This window comes from Meriones unguiculatus, chromosome X (assembly GCF_030254825.1).
Source record: "Meriones unguiculatus strain TT.TT164.6M chromosome X, Bangor_MerUng_6.1, whole genome shotgun sequence".
In the NCBI taxonomy this organism is placed as follows: Eukaryota; Metazoa; Chordata; class Mammalia; order Rodentia; family Muridae; genus Meriones; species Meriones unguiculatus.
The window spans coordinates 16,066,203-16,087,941 of NC_083369.1; the positions used below are offsets into that span (position 1 = coordinate 16,066,203).

At 37.9% G+C, this 21,739-nt stretch overlaps 1 protein-coding gene across 1 annotated transcript in view; it reads left to right on the top strand.

Annotated features, from left to right (window-relative positions):
- The first annotated feature begins 546 nt into the window (after nucleotides 1-546).
- The window catches only part of Abcb7 (ATP binding cassette subfamily B member 7), a 124,880-nt gene continuing 103,687 nt past the window's right edge, over nucleotides 547-21,739 (top strand). The window contains exon 1 of the mRNA XM_060375293.1: nucleotides 547-750. Coding sequence (XP_060231276.1) covers nucleotides 583-750 — 168 coding nt within the window. The 5' untranslated portion in view covers nucleotides 547-582. The remainder of the gene's footprint in view (nucleotides 751-21,739) is intronic.

A 21,739-nucleotide genomic window follows, 5' to 3' on the forward strand; every position in this document is an offset into this window, starting at 1 on the left:
AAGCATTTGCAAGAAAGGCGGTGACTCTCATTGACGAAGCCTCCTCCAGGGGAAAACTTATGTCTGTACTTCATCCTAAACGTTAATGGATAGGAAGAATAAGAGTTACAGAGAGAGTGGAGCCTGGCATTGAGTTGGAGACAATAAATAAATAGATGACAAGACAGCGTTATCATATTTACCAAAGCAATACCTGGAACACAATTATACCAATGAATAATTTTTTTTATTTATCTGAAATAACATTTAAATGGGAAATCCTGTATTTTGTCTGGCAATGCTAAGAAAGAAAGACAATACTAGTTCGATGTTCTGGGCTGTACAAAAACAAACAAACAAACAAACAAAACCCTCCCAAGAAAACAAAACAAAACAAAACAAAAACAAAAACAAAAACAAGGCCCAGCTCCAGAGGAAAAAGAAAAACGTTATATCTAAGCCTAGGCATCTTCAGACACAAGCTATTTCCGGTTGTCAGGCGAGAGACGCGAATGGGGGAGGGGAGACGTAATGAAAGCGTTGGCGCTCAGTTCGTCAGTGTCCCACAATCCTCCTCTCTCGGTCCGCGTTTCCTCGCCTAAGATGGCGCTGCCCGCGGTACATTCTTGGCCCTGGGCAGCCGCGGCCGCCGCTTTCGAAAAGCACAAGCGTTCAGCAGTTCTGACCCGGCCTCTAGTCTCTGTCTGCGGCTCGGGCTCACGGTGGAGATCGCACCAGCGCGGAGCGTCAGGAAGTCCTCGAAGATACCAGGTGTGTTGCCATGGACTGGGAAGCGTAAGGTGAAGGACGAGGGAACCTGAGAGGGACACGGTTGCCCTCCTGACCTTAGGTCAGGAAAAGCGCCTAGAAGAAAGATTGTCGGGGAGAAGTCAGAGTAGCAGCGACTGTACGGAGTTAGAGTTAGTTGTTCCAGGCGGAGAGAAAGAAAACATTTGGGGACAGCAGAGAGCCAAGCACAGGGCACCTGGAGTGCCGGTGTCTTGTAGGGATTTGCGGGTTGTTTTTTTTAAATGTAAGGAAGCTACTTTCAAAAGTTTGTCAGGGAATTGGGTACAAAATTGCCTGTGGTTCTCATTGTATGAACTCGGAAGTAACAATTTCAAGTTCACTTCAGGTTGAGTACGCTACTTATAAAGAAGTAGGAAATTGAATTGGTACATTAACTGCCTCATGCGTTTTGATAGGCAAAAAACAAACAAGCAACAAAAAACATAACTGTCTTTTTCTTCAAAATGTACACAGCTCTAAGATAGAAACTAGATTATCTTTTGCCATGACTATTCAGTTAAGTTCTTTGTGTACAGGTAACTTTGGAAAGCAGTGGTTATGGTACCTCGAAATATTGGCTTTCGTTATATCATTCAATTAAGGTTTTTTTAAAGGTTTATTTATTTAGTTTTTCAATTTGATGTGCATTGGTGTTTCGCCTGCGTGTGTGTCTGTGAAGGTGGCAGATCTCCCGGAATTGGCTCTATAAACAGTTGTCAGCTGCCATGTGGGTGCTGGGAATTGAACCTGGGTCCTCTGGAAGAGTGCTTTTAACCGCTGAGCCATCTCTCCAGTCCCCTAGTTTTTTGTTTTTTTTTTAAATCGTCTACAGGTTTTTTTTAAAACCTGTACTTCAGTTTATATTTTCTCATATATTGACAATATTTTAATTGCCATCACGTTCAGGTGATTTATCAGTGTAACCTTAACATACTGTCATTTTTGTTTGGGAAGCAATTTCTTATAATTCTCTTTCAACAAATGTTTAATGTATACTACTATAATCATAGACACTTTAAATAGCAGAAGCGAAGAGGAGCATACAGTTAAGTCTTCAAGGGTTGTATTTTTTTTTTTTTTAAAGGTCTTGCTTTCTACACCAGTTTGGCCCTGAACTTGTGAACTTCTTGTTTCAGCCTACTGTGTGCTGGGATAACAGGCATAAAGTAATAAGGACTATATAATTTTTAAAATTAAAAAAACATTTAAATTGGCAAATAACTGTAATTTTATGGAGTGTGGTATTATATTTAATACGTGTATATAAGTGATCGAATTATATTAATTGGCATAGTTATCTTGAACATTTGTTATTAGTATACAGCATAATATTTTAGAGTTGAAAGGAGTCATATGGCATGTGTACATACTACATTATTTATTGTGACCAAACAATGGTTTAGATATACAAGGGTTTGTTGTGGTTGTTTGAAATGGGTTTACTAAGTAGCATTATCTGGCCTGGAATTTGATATGTAGATCATGTTGTCCTTGAGCTTACATAGGTGCTAGGATTAAAGGCATGTACCACCATACTTGGCATGGTACATAAACCATACATACCTGGTATATGTTTATTGTTTCTGTTGTTGATACCCAGCCTTAATCTCTCAGATAGGATTCAAGGTGTTATTTCAACTTTCTTGTATCTGTTGTAACTTGCTTTCTGTCTAAGAATATGGTCATTTTTGGAGAGAGTTCCATGAGGTGCTGAGAAACAGATATATTTTGTGTTTGGATAAAATGTTTTGTAAATGTGTTAGGTCCATTTGGTTTGTTATAAGTTCAGTTAGCCCCATTATATCTCTGCTTAGTTTTTGTCTGGATAAACTGTCCATTGGTGAGAGTAACATTTGTAAGTCTCCCACTGTCAGTGGGAGAGTCATGTGATTTAAGCTATAGTAGTTTGTGTTTCTTTTGTCAACTTGTATGCCATTGCGTTTGATGCATGGATGTTAAGAATTGCAGTGTCTTCTGGGTGGTGTTTGCTTTTGAGTATGCTGTGTCTTTCCCTATCTCTTCTGATTAGTTTTGGTTTGAAGTCTGTTTTGTTAGATATTAAAATGTCTACTCCAGCTTGCTTCTTAGGTCTATTTCTTTGGAATAATACCATTTTTGACTTTTTTTTAAAACCCTGAGTTGCTGTCTATCCTTGATAGTAGGTGTGTTTCTTTGATGCATCCTTCTGGATGGATCCTGTTTTTGCATCCATTTGCATCCATTCTGTTTGTCTGTGTCTTTTTATTAGGGAACTATGACCATTAATGAACAATGTTTGATTCCTGTTACTTTATTGTTGTTGTGGTGGTGGTGGTGTGTGTATATGTGCATGTTTTCCCTTCTTTAATTTGCTGGCCTGGGATGATTTATTTCTGTGTTTTCTTGCATGTGGCTAACCTCTTTAGGTTGGATTTTTCCCTCTAGTTCCTTCTGTAGGACTGGATTTGTGGACAGATATTGCTTAAATTTGGTTTTGTCATGGAATGTCTTTATTTTCTCCATCTATTTTGATTGAAAGTTGTGCTGTGTATAGAAGTCTAAGCTGACATCTGTTGTCCCTTAAGAGTCTGTAAACCATCTGTCGAAGTCCTAATTTTAGAGCCTCTGATAAGTCAGGTGCCATTCTAGGATGTCTTCCTCTTTATGCTACTTGGTCTTTTTCCTTTGTAACTTTTAATATTCTTTCTTTGTTCTGTACATTTAGTGTTTTTATTATTATGTGTTGAAGGGACTTTCTGTTCTGGTCCAGTCTATTTGGTGTTTTGCATGCCGCTTGTTTACTGATAGTCATCTCATCCCCACCTTTAGGTTAGTGAAATTTTTTTTAGTTTATTTTTTTTAATTCTTTATTAATTACACTTTATTCACTTTGTATCCCTCCTGTGGTTCCCTCCCTTCCTCCTCCCATCCCAATCCCTCCCTTCCTCCACCCTCTGCATGCATGCCCCTCCCCAAGTCCACTGATAGGGGAGGACTTCTTTTCCTTCCTTCTGATCCTAGTCAATTAGGTCTCATGAGGAGTGGCTGCATTGTCTTCTTGTGTGGCCTGGTAATGCGGCTTCCCTCTCAGGGGGAGGTAATTAAAGAGCAGGCCAATCAGTTCATATCAGAGACAGTCCCTGTTCCTATTACAATGGAACCCACTTGGATACTGAACTGCCATGGGCTACATCTGTGCAGGGGTCTTAGGTTATCTCCATGCATAGTCCTTGGTTGGAGTATTAGTCTCAGGAAAGACCCCTGTGCTCAGATTTTTGGTTCTGTTGTTCTCCTTGTAGTGTTCCTGTCCACTCCAGATCTTACTGTTTCCCACTTCTTTCCTAAGATTCCCTGAACTCTGCTCAAAGGTTGCCCATAAGTCTCAGCATCTGCTTTGATAGTCTGCAGGGCAGAGCCTTTCAGAGGTCCTCTGTGTCAGGCTCCTGACTTGTTCCCTCTTTTCTCCTTCTTCTGATGTCCAGCCTCTTTGCCTTTCTGGATAGGAATTGAGCATTTTAGCCAGAGTCCTCCCTCTTGATTAGTTTCTTTAGGTGTACAGATTTTAGTAGGTTTATCCTATATTATATGTCTATATGAGTGATTATATACAGTGTGCGTCTTTCTGCTTCTGGGATAGCTCACTCGGGATGATCTTTTCCAGATCCCACCTATTATTTTGTCCCTTGTATAGAAAATAGATTCATTTCTCATCCTATACATTCTGATAACATTTCCCCCCTCTCTATACTCCTTGCAGTTTCGCCCCATCTCCTCTCCCCTCCTGATCCACTCCCTTTCTCTTATTAGAAAAGAGCTAAGCTTCAAAGAGATAGCAAAACAGCAAAATGAAATGTAATAAGATAGAACAAGGAAAACCAACAAAGGATAAGAGCCCAAGAGAAGGCACAAGTATTAGAGACTCACTCTTTCAAACATACTCAGGAGTCCCATAAAAATACTGAAAGCTTTAATAATATATACAGCAGAGTTCCTGATGCAGACCCACGCAGGCCCTGTGCTTCCTGCTACAGTAGCTATGAGTTCCTATGAGCTTTGCTTAGTCGATTTAGATGGGCATGTACTGGTGTCCTCCATCCACTTTAGCTCTTTTTAGATTTAACATTTTCTTTGACTAATGTATCCATTTCTTCTATTGTATCTTCAGTGCCTGAGATTTTTTTTTTTTATTTCTTGTATTCTGTTGTTAAAGCTTGCTATTGAAATTTCCATTTAAATTCTTAAATTTTTCATTTCTCAGTTTTCCTCAGGTTGGATTTTCTTTATTGATTCCATTTCCACTTTCAGGTCTTGAACTGCATTTTGCTTGTTCGCCGATTTTTAAGACAGGTTTTCTATGTGTAACCTTGCCTGTCTACGAACTCACTCTGTAGACCAGACTGGCCTTGAACTCTTGGAGATTTAGTAACATCTGCCTCCCAGGTGCTGGGATTAAAGGCATGTACCAGTACTGTCCTCCCTGCCCCCCCCCCCCCCCCCGTGAGGCTGGCATATTCCCAGGGAATGCTTATTTATCATTTCTATCTCTTCTATCTCTTTTAACTTGTTCCTGTGTATCTGGAGTTATTTCCCTATCTCAGTATAGTTGTACTCTCACTTATCTTTGTGATGTCATTTGCGAACACATGGTTTATATGCTAAAATTTTAACAATACATTACATAAATATACCAACAATTTTATAGTTGCCTTTTATATCAGATAAAATATGAAAGCTGAACAATTGTGCATTTATCCTTGTTTTATATTATATAATTACATTTTCTGATGCTCTGTTCTTTTATGCATATATAAACCTGAATTATTATTGAAGTTATCCCTTTTTCAATCCTGAGAACTTCCCTCAGCTATTCTTTTGTGAATGGTTCCTTATTAGCCATTTCTACCAGTTTTTGCTCCTATGGGAATATCTTTATTTTCTTCAGGTTTTTTGTTTTCTTTCTTTCTTTCTTTCTTTCTTTCTTTCTTTCTTTCTTTCTTTCTCTCTCTCTCTCTCTCTCTCTCTCTTTTTCTTTTTTTGACACAGGGTTTTTCTGTGTAGTCCTGGCTGTCATGGAACTCACTTTGTAGACCAGGCTGGCCTTGACCTCAGAGATCCACCTGCCTAAACCTCCTGAGCACTGGGATTAAAGGTTTTGAATAGCTTGATAGCTCCACCTCCTTTAAGAATATTTGCATGCTAATTTACTGTGTTCTGGCTTCTGGTGGTTTTGTTTTGTTTTTGTTTTTTTTTTCTCCGACAAAATCTCTTCTTAGTTTTGGAGTTCATTTATTTGTTAGAAAGAAAGTTTTTTCTTTGAAGAATTTCTCTTGTTTTTGGCTTATAGTGTAGGTGTGGAGGGTCTTTTGTGTATGCTTTTTTTTTTTTAAACATGTTAAGTGTCTTGGATGTGTGTATTGCTGTAGTGGCTGTTATTAAACTTTGAAAGTTTTCAGCCACCATTTCATTAAATGGTTTTGCTTTTTGCTTCCACCTTCTCTACTCTGTATCTGGTATAATATATTGGCATACTTAATATACTCATGTGTTCCTGGGATTCTGTTTGTTTTTCATCACTCTTGGTTTTTGTTACTCAGTTTGTATAATCTCTGTTGATCTTTTTCTGTTGTTGTTTTGTTTTGTTTTGTTTTACTGAAACAGGGTTTTCCTGTGTAGCCTTAGCTGTTCTAGACTCACTTTGTAGACCAGGCTGGCCCCAAACTCACGGAGATCCACCTGCCTGTGCCTCTCTGAGGGCTGGGATCACAGGGGTGCACCACTGTGTCCAGTTTTATATTTATCTGTTTTTACAATCACTAAATCTTTTGCCATGTCAAATAGGTCCTTTAATGAATTTTTCAGTTATTACACTTTTCAGCTCAAGTGTTTGTGTACCTTTTAAAAATAGTTTATTAGCTGGGCTTCGTTTCATTGGGCACTCCCTTAATCCCAGCACTTGGGAGGTCTAGGCAGAGGATCTCTGAGTTCAAGGCCAGCCTGGTCAACTGAACATGTTCCACGATGGCGAGGGCTACACAGAGAACCCTGTCTTAAAGAACAAAAAACCAACCAGCCAACCAAGCAAACCAAACCAAACAACAACAAAAAAATAGTTTATTGATATTCTCTGACAAGGTATGTTATGGTGCCTTTGTTTACTTTTTCAATATAATTAACTTTTGTTTTTGAGCATATTTAAAACTACTATTTTGAAGACCTTTTTTCTTTGTAATGTCTCTTCATAGCCATAAACATTTCCTTTTGATTGCTTCTTTTCCAGGTCATATTTTACTGGTTCTTAAAATGTCTTAACCTTTTGTTTTTGAAACTGGACATTTTAGATAATATTTACAGCAATTCTGTATGCTTTTCTGCTCCCTCCTGGAGCCTATTATTCCCTTATTTGTTTAGACACTAGTGGGTTATTTTGGTGCTTTCTGTGTTAAAACTGCCTGCTCCTCTGTTAACCCTTTTACTTTGCTTCTCTGGAGGCACAGTCTTTTGTTTGCCTGCAGTCAGCCTGGGATGATAATGGTTTGCGCACGGATCTCTTTGTCTCTTTCCCAGTTACCTACGGTAGCGGCTGGCAGATCATTGTTTACCACATGCCCTGCTGCATAGGTTGTTGCACTTACTTAGAGCTGGGTTCTTTTGAAGAGATGGTTGCTAAGGTCAGTTTTTGAGACATCTTTTCTGACTTCCAGAAGGCTTCTTCTGGTTGTCTCACTTCTTAGTTTTTTTTTTTGGTTTTCTTAGGCACACCAGCTAACCCAATTGAGCTCCTGAGCTATAATTTTTCCAACACCTTCCCAATGAATTGTCTTTGCTTTTAAGATCAACTTTCTTAATACTGTAATAATATTAATTTTAAGCTTTTATTGATTTTTACATTTTTATAATCATTTTCAACTTAAGTACATTTGGAGAGGTAAACTAAATATCATGTGGTCTTGGATCATTTAGGAAAAATATTTACTAATTAGTTGGTACACATGATATGATATAATAGTTGTCTGTGGCTGTGCCCTTTCAAAATAGTTACAGTGTTTACATTTCACAGAAAATAGTGGGATTGAGGAGAGAATTGTGTTACTTGTCATAAAACAGCAAGTGGCCACATGCTTCAGACCTGGGTGTTTTAGGCTCTGAACCCGACAGTTTCTCCTGTAAAATAGCAATGGTGGGGTGGTGAACCTCTCTCCTTCTGGTGCTGATTTCAATAGAAGTGCCTCCACCTTTTACAGCATAAGATCAATTTTTAGTTTCAAATGTTTCTAGATCTAATTGCAAGTGTAGTTAATTTTTTATAAAGGATTTGTTTTTGTTATATTAAATGTATGTGTGTGTGTAGGGATGTGCATAATGTAGGTGCCTGCAGAGGCCACAGGAATCATTTCCCTTGAGCTGGAGTCATGGGAACTTTTGAGCCTCTAGATGCTGGTGCTGGGAATTTGAACTTGGGTCCTCTGGAACAGCAATATGGCAGTATGTGGTCTTAACCTCTGAGCCATCTCTCTATCCCCTGAAGTCAATTCTTACTGCTAACAAAATCTCCCAGACACAGCTTGGAGCTGGAGGGGCTAGTATTCCACTTGGGAGAGATAGCCTCACCAATTTGAGAATTTAGTGCTGGGGTGAAGAAGTGGAAGCAGTGCCTTAACTCATATCGAACCAATGTGTTATTATCTAGGACCAGGGTGATTGATCTCAAAAGTGGCATACCCAGGGGCTGGAGAGATGGTTCAGAGGTTAAGAGAACTGGCTATTCTTCTAAAGGTCCTGAGTTCAATTCCCAGCAACTGCATGGTGGCTCCCAACCATCTATAGTGAGACCCTCTTCTGGTATGCAGAGATACATGCAGGCAGAACACTATATAAAAAGTAAATAAATAAATCTTAAAAAAGAAAGTGGCATACCCAAGGTAGAAAGATTTTTATATTTCTTGAGCACAGTAGATCAGAACTTAGCTTCAGAAACTAATCACTGAGGCCAAGAAGGAACAGTACTGATATTCTGCCATTCTTAGAACGGTAGCCATTGAACTAGGATCTTCAGGAGGGGTTCCCTACCAGTCTCAAGTAGACTTATTTTGTGAACTAGGAGGGAAGTAGCGAATGTCTTCTGGATCATCTTTTAATTGACTTTACTGTGCTTACTGGGCCCTTGGAGACTTTCTAAAGTAAATCTTACTTCATATGCTAGGTATGTCTTTTATGATTTTTTTTTTACCAGTTTTTCTGGGAACCACCACTTCAGTAAGTATGTTTTAATACCAATTATAGATTTTTTCTTTTTGTTGTTGTTTGAAACAGGTTCTTATTATATATCTGGCTAGCCTAGAACTTACTATATAGACCAGGCTGGTTTCAAACTTACAGTGATCCTCCTTGTGTGGGGATCAGGAACTGAGGGGAAGAGGGATGAGTGGCATCGGAGCCCAAGCAGAATCCCGGGAATGAGATGCTGAAGACCGGATTCAAAGGTGCAGATCTAACTTTATTATCCAGTTTAAAGGCCTTTAAACCATTGAAAGGCCAATCAGACTATCCCATGCAAGCCTCAAGCCCCAGGAACAATCAATCAGGTTGTCACAACTATAAGGAAATGTGGGAGATGGGGGAGGAGGTCACCTTAGGAGACTTCCGTAAAGAAGGGGAAGCAGTCACTGCCCTAGCCTCCAATCCAGTTTGAGACTTGACTAGTGTGCTAGGAGTCCCTAGTAGATCAACACTGTGTGTAGTGGTTCAGGACCTTTTGAAGAGTCATAGGAGTCACTGATGCTTTTCTTGCCATTCCTTATGGGTCTCCAAAAGGTTTACCTCAACATTCCCCACATCCTTGTCTTGGCCTCTCTAGTGCTGGAATTGCAGGCATGGCTTACCATGCCCTGCTTTTCCTTATTGATTGCTTCATGCCCTTTGGCTTCCTGTGTACATTATTTTTTTCTCTTTGGTTTGTAGGGGATATTCTGTGAGCCTGAGCTATCTTTTATTTTAGTATGTGTAATTTATGTGTTTCATGTGGAAATTGTTTTGGATCCTGTGGTGGTTTGAATGACAATGACCCTCATAGGCTCATATCCTTAAATACTTAGTCCTCACTTGGTCAAACTGTTTGAGAAGGATTAGGGGGTGTGGATTTGTTGGAAGAAGTTATCATATCACCAGGCATTAAGATTTCCAAAGGCCTGCCATTCCTAGTGTGCTTTTTGTTTTGAGTTTGCAGTTTGAGATGTGAGCTTGCTGCTATTCCTACCACTGTATGTTTGCTTCACCATCATGAACTCTAATTCTCTAGAATCATAAGCCCAATTAAATGATTTTAATGTGTTGCCTTGATTATGGTTTTATCACACCAATAGAAAAGTAACTAGAGTAGATTCCCTACTGTTTTGGAGAAACGGTCTCTCTACTTAGCCATGGCTATCCTGGAATTCACTATGTAGAATAGGCTGGCTTCAAACTCACAGAGGTCTGTCTACCTGCCTCTAACTCCAAAGTGCTGTGATTAAAGGTGTGTGTGTGATACCATCCTGTACTGTTTTCATTTGTTAGCCTTGACCCAATGAACAGAAGATAGGATTTTTGCTTTCATCTGCTACTAAGTCTCCCTTTCCCATTTTTTTCACTACTAACTGGCTGCAGATAGTTAACCAAGTATATAAAAGTTTGTCTTTGCTTCTAGTTTTATATTAACTGAAGTGGGACTATAACAACAACACTGGGCAGATAATTTTGATGCTGTTTTTCAGAGATCCTATTTCACATTCACTTTTCATAACAGAAGGTGCAAATTAAGAAACTATAGTGATTACTGAGAAGATCCCAAATGAAAACTAAAGTGAAACTAAAAACTAAGTGAAAAACTAAAATTAACAGGAAAAAAATAAAGGATGTTTTTACATCTTAGTATAGAATTTGAAAGAGAAAGGGGGTGATGCAGCGACATTTAGAGTACCTCAATGGTGATTATTCAAACAAAACTAAAAGCTCTTTTTACTATTTTGGTGATAGCTGTACTTACTGAAGACATAGGCTGTAACAGAGACATGGGCTCCAGTAACTGGAAGAGAGATTTAATGTACATACAAAAAGAATGTCTTAGACTAATAGCCATTGTCTTTTGGGCCATTATAACAAAAGACCATAAATTGGGTGGCTTATGAACAGTAGGAATTTATTTTCCCCTGATCAGGGTACTGGCTAATGCAGTGTTTGATCCAGGCTAATTCTCTGCCTCTTTGGTGGTACTGTTCAGCTATATATTCACTTCGTGAGGGAAGCTAGCTGTGTGTGTAACCTCATTTATAAGGGCACAAACCACACTCATGAGGGCTCTGTTCTTATGCCCTATTTACTTCCCAGTGGCCTCAGCCTTTTAATTCTGCAACAAGCATACCTGTATGCATAGGTATACATGTTTTGGGGGGTTTGTTGTTTAGGTGCTATCTTAATTAGGGTTTCTATTGCTTTGAAAAAACAACAAGACCATGGCAGCTTTTACAAAGGAAAACATTTAATTGGGACTAGCTTATAGGGTCAGAGTGAGTTTAGTCTATTATCATGGTGAGTAACATGGCAGTGTGCAGCCTGGCATGGTGCTGGAGAAGGAGTCCAGGACTTCTGTATTTGGATTGACAGGCATCAGGAAGAGAGAGTGACACTGGGCCTGGCTTGAGCTTCTGAAGCCTTAAAGCCCAAACCCAGTGACACACTTTCTTCAACAGCCTCACCTTATATACCACTCCCAATGGCGCTGGGGATTGAGAAGATGAATTCTGAAGATGCATTCAGAATAGTTGAATAAGTAATGCTTTTTAACCTTTGACACATTTTTGAATTAGTTATTAAGATTATAGAGGGAAATAAAAGTTTCAAACAATGTTTCTAAACTTTAATAACAGCAGGCCCTTTGAGAACCTAATAAAAGCCATGTATTTTTTTCTTAGAAAAATGAATATACACACATGCTTAATTTCTAATGTAATTTTAAGGAGATTATGCACTCTGTCACCCTGATTAAGAACCCCTGATTGGGCTGGTGATATGGCACAGTGGGTAGAAATGCTTGCTGTGCAAGTCTGATATCCTGACTGGAGGTCCGTCGCTGGACCTCTTGGAGGAAGCAGAGTGCCAAATGAAATTTGTTTTCTGATCTCTATACCTTCCCATCACATACTAAAAAAAGGAACCTCTGATACTCTGATATAATATGGAGGTTAGTAGGTCTCGAACCAAGTTCTCTACTAGTGGCAGGATAAAAAGAGCTTGAATCTGAGTACTGATGCCTGAAATGGAATAGACACCTACACCAACTTTTTTTTTTTATTAAGGGAAAGTTTGTGTTAGGTTGTTATTCAATATGAAGTCTGGTAAGATGGCTCACTGGATAAAGGCACTTGCTGTTTGATCCCTGGTTCCCACATGGTAAAAGGAGAGAATCCATTCTTGCAAATTGTCTCTGTTCTCCACATAGGCACTGAGGTAGGTATGTACTCATACATGGATACACATGTGCACATGCACACACAGAGAATAAATAAAAATACAATAAAAATTTAAAAAGGAAGTGTATACTTTTCCGTATTCTCAAATATGGTATATAACAGGTAAAATCATATCTTATTTTATCCTTATTATATTTTGCCTTTTTAATTGTATAAAATTAATAAAACACAGGAAAGATATCTGAAACCCTAACTCTTAAACTTTCTATTTTCCTTTTAGATTTCTTTTCTGGTAGATAGGTAGGTCTTTTAAGATTTCAGCAATTTTTTTTTCAAGACAGAGTTTCTCTGTGTAGCCCTGGCTTTCCTGAAATTTATTCTGTAGTCCAGGTTGGCCTCAAACTCAGAGATCCTACTGCCTCAGCTTCCTGAGTGCTGAAATTAATGGCATACACCACCATACCTGGTGTGGTGGTGGATTTTAGTAATTTTTCATAGGTAAATATTTAGTTTTCTAAAAAGGTGATGTTTTTCTTTTTAAATAATATGTTAATTATGCAAAATACTGTGTATTATTATGACAGACATAGAATATACTTTATCATACTGTATATACTATACAGTACTATTTAGTCATTCAAAGGAGATAGCTTCTTCTGTTCTTTTCATTTTTTCGTCTTCTGTCCTAGTTTTGGGCCCTTGTTATTTTACACAAAACTTCTCTCCCTAGCTCCATACATAAGGACTTAACTCTACATCCCATACAGTGCTTTTTCCCAAAGCACAACCTTTACCATGTCACTTACTTATAAATTCTAGTGATCTTTATACTGTAGCTTGGCATTTAAAGCTCTAAAGCATTCCAGTTAGCTAACTTGATAGCTATGATAACTATTTTTTCTAGCACATTTCTAAATCTGCTCTCCACCAAGATTTGTTTCTTGTTTCTTGGATCTTTATGCCCTCATTTTTTTAAATTTGATTTTTTAAAAATATTTATTATTTATACAGCACTATGTCTGCATGTGTGCCTATGCACCAGAAGAGGGCACCAGATCTCACTATAGATGGTTATGAGCCACCATGTGGTTGCTGGGAATTGAAGTCACGACCTTTGGAAGAACAGCCAGTGTTCTTAACCTCTGAGCCATCTCTCCAGCCTACCCTCATTTTCTTAATGTTTGCCATACTTACCTATCTGGTATACTTTCTCTGACTGCTTCCTGTTTATTTTCGGATCTTAGTTCAGTTTATTCTAGAGTGCAATTTGTAAAGGCTCCTAAGACTTTTATCATCTGAGTGCCTGTGACACCAATTCTTATAAGTAGCTATCCTATGTATCTTGCAGAAGAGATATTTTATGGATAAAAATAACAAATATATTTCTCATCTTTTGTCATCCATAGAGCTCAGTACATTTTCTTCCTTTTAAAAATTATTATTATTATTATTTATTATAATTTATTTACTTTGTATTCTGGCTGTGGCTCCCTCCCTCATCTCATCCCGGTCCCATCCTCCCTCCCTTTCCCCCCACTATGTCCTTCCCCTAGTCTACTATCTGGCCCTAGCTATCAGGTCTCATCAGGATTGTCTGGATCCTCTTTCTCTGTGGCCTAGTAAGCCCACCTTGCTAGGGGGAGGTGATCAAAGAGCAGGCAACTGAGTTCATGCCAAGTGGTTGCCCCTGCTCCCCTTACTAGGGAACCCATGTGGAAACTGAGCTGCCTATGGGCTACATCTGAGCAAGCGGTCTAGGTTCTCTCCATGCATGGTCCTTGGTTGATTCGTCAGTCTCTGCAGGACCCCCCTGAACCCATATTTTTTGGCTCTGTTGGAGCTCTCTTGTGGAGCTCCTATCCACTCCAGGTCTTTCTATCTTTCCCTTCTTCAATAAGATTCCTTGCACTCTGCCCAAAGTTTGGCAATGAGCCTCAGTATCTGCTTCAATAACCTGATGGGTACAGTCTTTCAGAGTTCCCCTGTGGAAGGTTCCTGTTTTGTTCCCTGTCTTTTCCTACTTGCAATGTCTATCCTGTTTGCCCTTCCAAATGAGGATTAAGCCTCTTCCCTAGGGTCCTTCTTGTTGTTTAGCTTCTTTAGGACTAGAGATTTTAGTATGTTTATCCTATATTATATGGCTAATATCCACTTGTAAGTGTTTATATACCATGTATGTCTTTCTGCTTCTGGGTTACCTCACTCAAGATGATCTTTTCTAGTTCCCACCATTTGCCTACAAATGTCATGATTTCCTTGCTTTTAATTGCTGAGTAGTATTACATTGTGTAAATGTACCACAATTTTTGTGTCCATTCTTCGGTTGACGGACATGTAGGTTGTTTCCAGATTCCGGCTATTATGAATAAAGCTGCTATGAACATAGCTGAGCAGATGTCCTTACTGTATGGTTGTGTATCTTTCGGATATATGCCCAAGAGTAGTATAGCTTGATCTTAGTTAGCACTATTCATAATTTTCTGAGAAAGTGCCAGATTGATTTCCAAAGTGGTTGTACAAGTTTACGTTCCCAGCAGCAGTGGAGGAGGGTTCCCCTTTCTCCACATCCTCTCCAACGTGTGTTGTCCTTTGAGTTTTTGATCTTATCCATTCTGATGGGTTTAAGGTGGAATCTCAGGGTTGTTTTGATTTGCATTTCCCTGAAGACTTAAGGATGTTGAAAATTTCTGTGTTTCTCTGCCATTTGATATTCTTCTGTTGAGAATTCTCAGTTTATCCCTGTACCCCATTATTTAATTGTGTTACTTGATTTGTTGGTGTTTAACTTCCTGAGTTCATTATGTGTTCTGGATATTAGCTCTCTTTCAGATACAGGGTTGGTAAAGATCTTTTCCCAGTCTGTCAGCTGCGGTTTTGCTTTGTTGACAGTGTTTTTTTTTTTTTTTTTTTTTTTGCTTTACAGAATCTTTTCAGTTTCATGAAGTCCTATTTATTGATTTTTGGTTGTTGAGCCTGTTCAGCATATTTTCTTGCAGGTAGTAGTTACTCATTTTTGAAATGAATGATGAAATCCTTAACCAAACTAAATTGAAGTCTTAACAAAGAATAAGTAATATTTACTTCAGTGTTATTTAGAATCACAATCTCACTTTCTTGACAAGAACTTCATAAAATTAGTCCATTGCATTATTGGGTATATATATACAGTATTGTGCGAAAGAAGTATCGCTTTGAATGTGAGTTTTTTGTTTGATTTTTTTTTTCCATACAGGGCTTCTCTGTGTAGCTCTGGCTATTCTGGAACTCATTCTGTAGAATAGACTGGACTGAACTCACAGAGATCCTCTTGCCTCTGCCTCCTGAGTGCTGGGATTATAGGTTTGAATGTGAGTTTTTACTTTTATAACTAAAACTCATACACTTTTTATCTTAAATTTTTTGTTCTAAGGATTGAACACAGGGTCTTCTTCATGCTAGCTGAGCACTCTGACATTGAACTACACCATCACCTATCCAGAATTTTTGAGTATGCTTTTCATAGGTATCTTTTTCTAAGAAAAAAATGACTTAAAGGATAGCGCTCTTTGAGGAGTAATACATAAAATTTACCCTTTGTAAAAATTCTACCTGCAGACTGTACCTTGATATGCTCATTAGTCTTCTGATCAGACCTTCTTTACTATTTCCAGAGGGGAAAAGGATATATATCTTAGAGGTAAAGGTTTAGTTTCTCCTGTACTGATGTTTTATCGGTTACCTTTCAAACCTCAGATTTTAAAAGTAGTCTAGGAAACAGAAGGTGGTTCTTCTATTTTTGTTTACTTATCAATTCTTTTTACTGATGTTGAGTAATGTGCTATAATGGTTATTTTTTATATATTTTCATATTATAAGTGCATCTATATTTCCAGGTGTGAACTTCTCCAACTATTTTAACTGTATTACTTTAGAACTATATAACTGAATTTGTGTTTTAGTTTGCTATAGTTGCCATAACAAAGTATCACATACAAGCCTCTTTTGTCTTCTGTGGTTTTTCTCGTGTGTGTGTCTGTGTCTGAGTCTCTATCATTTAACATTAATTATGCCTTTAAAGAGTATATCTAAATGAAGTCACATTTTGAATACTAGAGTGTTAGCATTTCAACATGTGATTTTTAAGAGGCAGGAATATTTTGGCTGTAATTGTGTGTGTGCGTGCGCGCGTGTGTGCGTGCGTGCAGATGCTCACATGCTACAGAAGTAAAGCCTAGCAGGTTAGAAGGATATACTCAAGTCTCTGGAGAGGGTACTGGTTAGGAAACTAGGCTAAAAGACAAATGTCCCTTTGCTCTTGTGGATAGTTGGGCAGTTTAATCTATCTGTTTTTACAATAGAAAAACAACTAGGGTTTTCAATTAGCCTAATTTGAACTGGCCTCTTCAAATAGGTTGTTTTCATATGTTAATTTATTTGAATACTGAATGGGTTTTATCTACTACTAATGCATTTTAACATCCCTTTATATATCCCAGGTTTTGTTTGTTTTTCTTTTTGTTTTTGTTTTCATATGCCAGAAGGTATCTTTACCATGTTTAAGAAGCTTTCTTAGAAGTATTCTTCATTTTCCTTATTTAACGGAGTTTTTCTTTCTTACTTTATTGGGGGAATTGAGGGATTCTTTTAAAGATTGGGACATAGTGTTTTTGTTCATAGTAGGAGGTTCTTCTACATCACAGGGTAGGCATTCTGCCTTTGAATCTGCCTACCAGAAAACTGTTTATATGCATGTATGTTTCATTCTCTGTAAATTTCTTACATAAAATCCCCAAACTGTATAAACCCGCTTCTGGAGTAGAAAAAAAATAAAGCCCAAAGAAGCTCTGCCAGCACTCAGCATGCTGGCAGTTAGGTGTAACCTGTACTTACAGTAATAGCAGCTCTTTGTAAAATGCTTTCAGTTCTTACTTTTTCCTGTCTCTACATATTTATTCATCAGGATCAGAAAAAAGCTCTTTACTTCTGAAAGCTTTACTGTCCAATACTGTAGGTAGTAATTTACACATCAATTTAAATTAATTAAAATGAAAATTTGTTACTTAGTCTCAGTGGATGTAATTTGAGTGCTGAGTTAGATAGATCAGTGTCCGTCATATTTGACCACAGAACAGATGAGGAGTCTTTCTGTCATCATAGGAGGTCCTGTAGTTTATGAGCTTTTAGTAAGTATTATCGGTCCTTGATATCTATGGGTCCTGCATCCATGGGTTCAGCTGACTGCAGATGAAAAATATTCAGCAATAGATAGCAATAGACAGGTGAAATGGATCAGTAAGTAAAGGCACTTGCCACCAAGCCTGATCATTTGTGTTTTATCTCTAGAACCACCAGGAACCAACTCCTGCAAGTTATTTTCTATCTTCCACACATGCTCTGTGGTGTGTGTGGGCACATCTGCGCACGCGCATGCACAGATGTGCCCCCTCCCAGAGACAGAGAGAGAGAAAAATAACTATATAAATCAATAAGTAAAAAAAAAAAAATCCAGCAAAAATATTTCATCTGGACTGCAAATACACAATATTGAGATTCCATTCTTTTGACCATCAATCCAAATTTTACAGTTACAATTACTGGTTTTATAAGCTGTTGATTATGAGATAGGGACCGATCCTCAGTGACCTTCAAGCCTGCTAATGTCTAAATGGCTACTTAACACAGACATTTTTCTTACCATTATTTCCCAAACAATGAAGTATCACAACAATGTACATAACACTCACATTTTTATGAATTATTATACGTAATTTAAAGGTGAGTTAAAATAATGGGAAGAAATATGTAGGCTATATGCAAATAGTGCATACACCCTTTTGTATAAGAGGCTTGTTTGTTCTCAGATTTGGATTATATGGAAAGAGGTGTTTTGTAACTAATCCTCCAAGGATATAGAGGGATGACGTTGTGTCAGATTTGTTTCAGGAATATGGTTCTGGCTACAATTTGAAGGATATATTAGAAACAGAGGATGGAGTCAGGGATTTCATCAATTAGGATATTGAAGTAATATAGGACAGAAGTGATAAAGGCTTGTACTGTCTGTTATGAGAGTTGTCAAGATTTGTCATCAAGCATTCTTTTATCATGGAAAGAGGACAGAATTACAACAGGAGAGTATTACTTAGTGTGCCTTTATTTGGTCTTTGTTTTTTAAAACCACAAAATTGGCATTTGAATAGACTTTATTTATTGCGCACAGTTCCTAGGAGGATCAGGTGAGATGAAATATGTGAAAAGGACATTGTGAGTTGAAATTCTTTAAAATTTGTCATTGTTACTGGGTTTATCACGGTTCTGTAATGAAGTACAAGTCTAAAATACATTTTGTGGTGACTGTAGTGTGCTGTGCGGTTGGGCTAGCATTGCTTATGTTTTGAATTTTTTCCAAGCATTTCCAGTTATATGCTATCTAGTGACACAACTGAAACTGTAGCGCAGGACTTTAAACCATTAAATCGTATTTGTGTATGTGTGTGTATGAATGTGGTGCAGTACCTGCACCTATGCATGCGCATGGAGGTCAGGGAACAGTAGCTATTGACCTCTTTTTTTAACATTTTCTTTGTTAGTTCTGTGAGACAAGGTCCTTCATTGAACTTATAGCCAGGCTGTAAGGCAGCCAGCCCTGGTAATCATCCTGTTTCTGCTAACATTGTTCTAGGATTACAGGGTCATAACATGACCACCCTCAGCATTTTTTGCATGTGTTCTAGGGATGCAAAGACCGAGAACTAGAGCAGAGGCCTTACCTGCTGAGCCACCTCAGCCCTAAACCAGGTCTTTTGACTTTTTTCTCTTCCTACTAGCTCAATGCTTGACAACTCTGACTGATGAAATATACTTCCTATTTATTATAGCTGATCCTTTGTATACCTATTGTCTATTTCCCACACAAAGAGTTTGCTTATAGCTATTCAAACAAACCTGTTGTAAAACTACCTTTGTTCTTTACTAGTAGCTTAAAATATTGTCATATACACACAGGTAGCAAAATCATTCTAAGCTCGAGTTTATCAGGCCCTAATCCAGCTCTGCATTTAAAAAAGGAACATGTCACTATCATCTTAAGCCACTTTGTGCATACTGGGGATCAAATTAAACCATTTTAAACAAATATGTTAGGAATTTTTCATTTGGCAGACATAACTAGGCACTAAGGATACAACAATGAATGAATCATAACCCGTCCTCCAACAAATCAGGATTTTGAAGGAAAACAGTTTAGTAAACTAAAACACTTGAAATAAAATGTGACAGGTTTTGTAAAAGAGCTTGTGCAAGATTTTGGGGGGGCATAAATGGAGAAGCATATTTAGTTTAGAGAAGACAGGAATGAGTTGCTAGATGAGGAATTTGTAGATGAGTATTAGAGACATTGGTAGATGTTGGCCTGGTAGTTGAAAATGAGAAAAAGTATTTGGGGACAAGAAATAATAGCATGTCTTTAGAAAAGTTTTAGTTTGGAAGGTAGACAAGATTGGAGGAATGGAGAGTTTTTGTTTGAAAGGAACATAGTGAACATAGTATTATCACAATATTGAAAAAAAAAGAAAAAATTAGGAGGTGAAGTTAACAAAAGTTAGCAGGTAATTTGCAGAGGGTAAAGAAGAAAAAGATTAGAAAATAAGTCCCAAGTATCTGGATTAGACAGCTTGCATGGATAATGATGCTATTAGTTAAGATAGGTAAGAACAATTTTGGAGAAGATGGAAAAAATAAACTCATTCAGTTTGATTTATCTAGGCTGTAATGTCAAATACCTGGGGTAAATAACTCAGGAAAGAAGTCTAGGCTTACGGTAAAATTTGAGAGTCATTGTTAGGTGAGTGGATTTTTCATAGCGGATAATTTCTGGAGATTACAAGATAAGAAAAAAAAATTAGAGTCAAGAAATCCACCCCTGAAACTACCTACTATATGAAAAGGAAAGACAAGAAATCAGCTGTGGCAAAGAGGTGAATCAAATGAAGGAATTTGAAATGCTAGAGGTCAAGGGAGAGGGGTTTCAGAAAGGTGGAAATTATTATTCATAGTATTATGCTACCGAGAGTATAATCTGAGAACATGAAGTGTTCTTGAGTTTGCCAATTATTGGCTCAACTTGTATTCTGACAAAAACATTTTCAGCGATCTTACATAGGTTGAAGCTGCCTTAAGTAGTAAGGCATTATGCAGTGTCTTTCTCAGTGCATCATATCAAGGGACCGTGATAGTGCTATACCTCACTTGGTTAAGATTGTATATCCTGGGTGCTGGAGAGATGGCTCAGTGATTAAGAGCACTGGTTGCTCTTCTATAGGACCCTGGTTCGATTCCCAGCACCCACACGGCAGCTCACAGCCATCTGTGACTCCAGTTCCAGAGGATATGATGCTTTCTTCTGGATTCTACAGGCGCTTGCATACACATACTGCACAGACATACATGCATACACATATACATAAAATAAATAAATTGGTTAATTAAAAAAAGATTGTGTGTCCCGGACAGTGTTATTTTCTTCTTTGTAATTAAAGATACCTTAGGGAAGATTCTTTGAATATGCAAATGTTTCTCCCTAAAGTTTCACTAACTAATTTTAATAAGCATCAGTGCATCTTGTCAATGGCAATTATTACTATGGTGTTTGCTTAATTACATTTTTCTATTTCTCTCATTCTTTTTACATTTCTTAATTAGAATTCTTCTATAAGGAAGAGCCATCAGGTCTCCTTATTTAATTGTTATTTATTTATGTTAGGCTAGACCCGTGTAGGTTAATAAGCCATGTTCTATGGCAGTAGTCATTATTTATCTTACTCTGCTCCAATTTTAGTCTACTGAGCACTTTAAATTTGGCTCCTGTGTCCTTTGCCCTTATCCCCTGCTTCCTGCTCTCCTTCCCTCCCTTTTTCTTGCAAGACAAAGTCTCTGGAGCCCCAGGTCTCAAACTCACTGTGAGATGTCTGACATGACATTTGTGCTTCCACCCATTCACCTTCATGCCTGACTATATTTAAAATTTTTAGAGTCAGGGTGTTATGCAGCCCAGGCTGGCCTTGAATTCCTGGTCCTCCTGCTTTTACCCCTCAAGTGCTGTAATTACAGGTGCTTGCTGCCGTGCCTGTCTGTGATTATCCATTTTAAAAACGTAATTGGTTCATAAGGTCCAGAAACTGTTACTATCCACAAATAAATGCATTTTCTGGTCTTAATAATAAAGTTTAATAAAATTTTTACTTACTAATGTTAATTATTTAATTTCACATAAAAACTGAGGTGAGAGAAAGCATTAGCTTTAAAAACATTTGTTTTTGAAAAAATAACATTATTTGATTGGAGGCGGGTTTGGTGGCCACACACCTTTAATCCCAGCACTCAGGGAAGCAAAGCCAGGCAGATCTTTGTGAGTTAGAGGCCAACCTGGTCTACAAAGAGTCCAAGACAGCCATGGCTACACAGAGAAACCTGTCTTGAAAAAAAACAACAAAAAATTATTTAATTGATAAACATTGTATATTCAGAAGTGTTAGAGTCTTCATACTTCTAGTTTATGCCCTCGATAAATG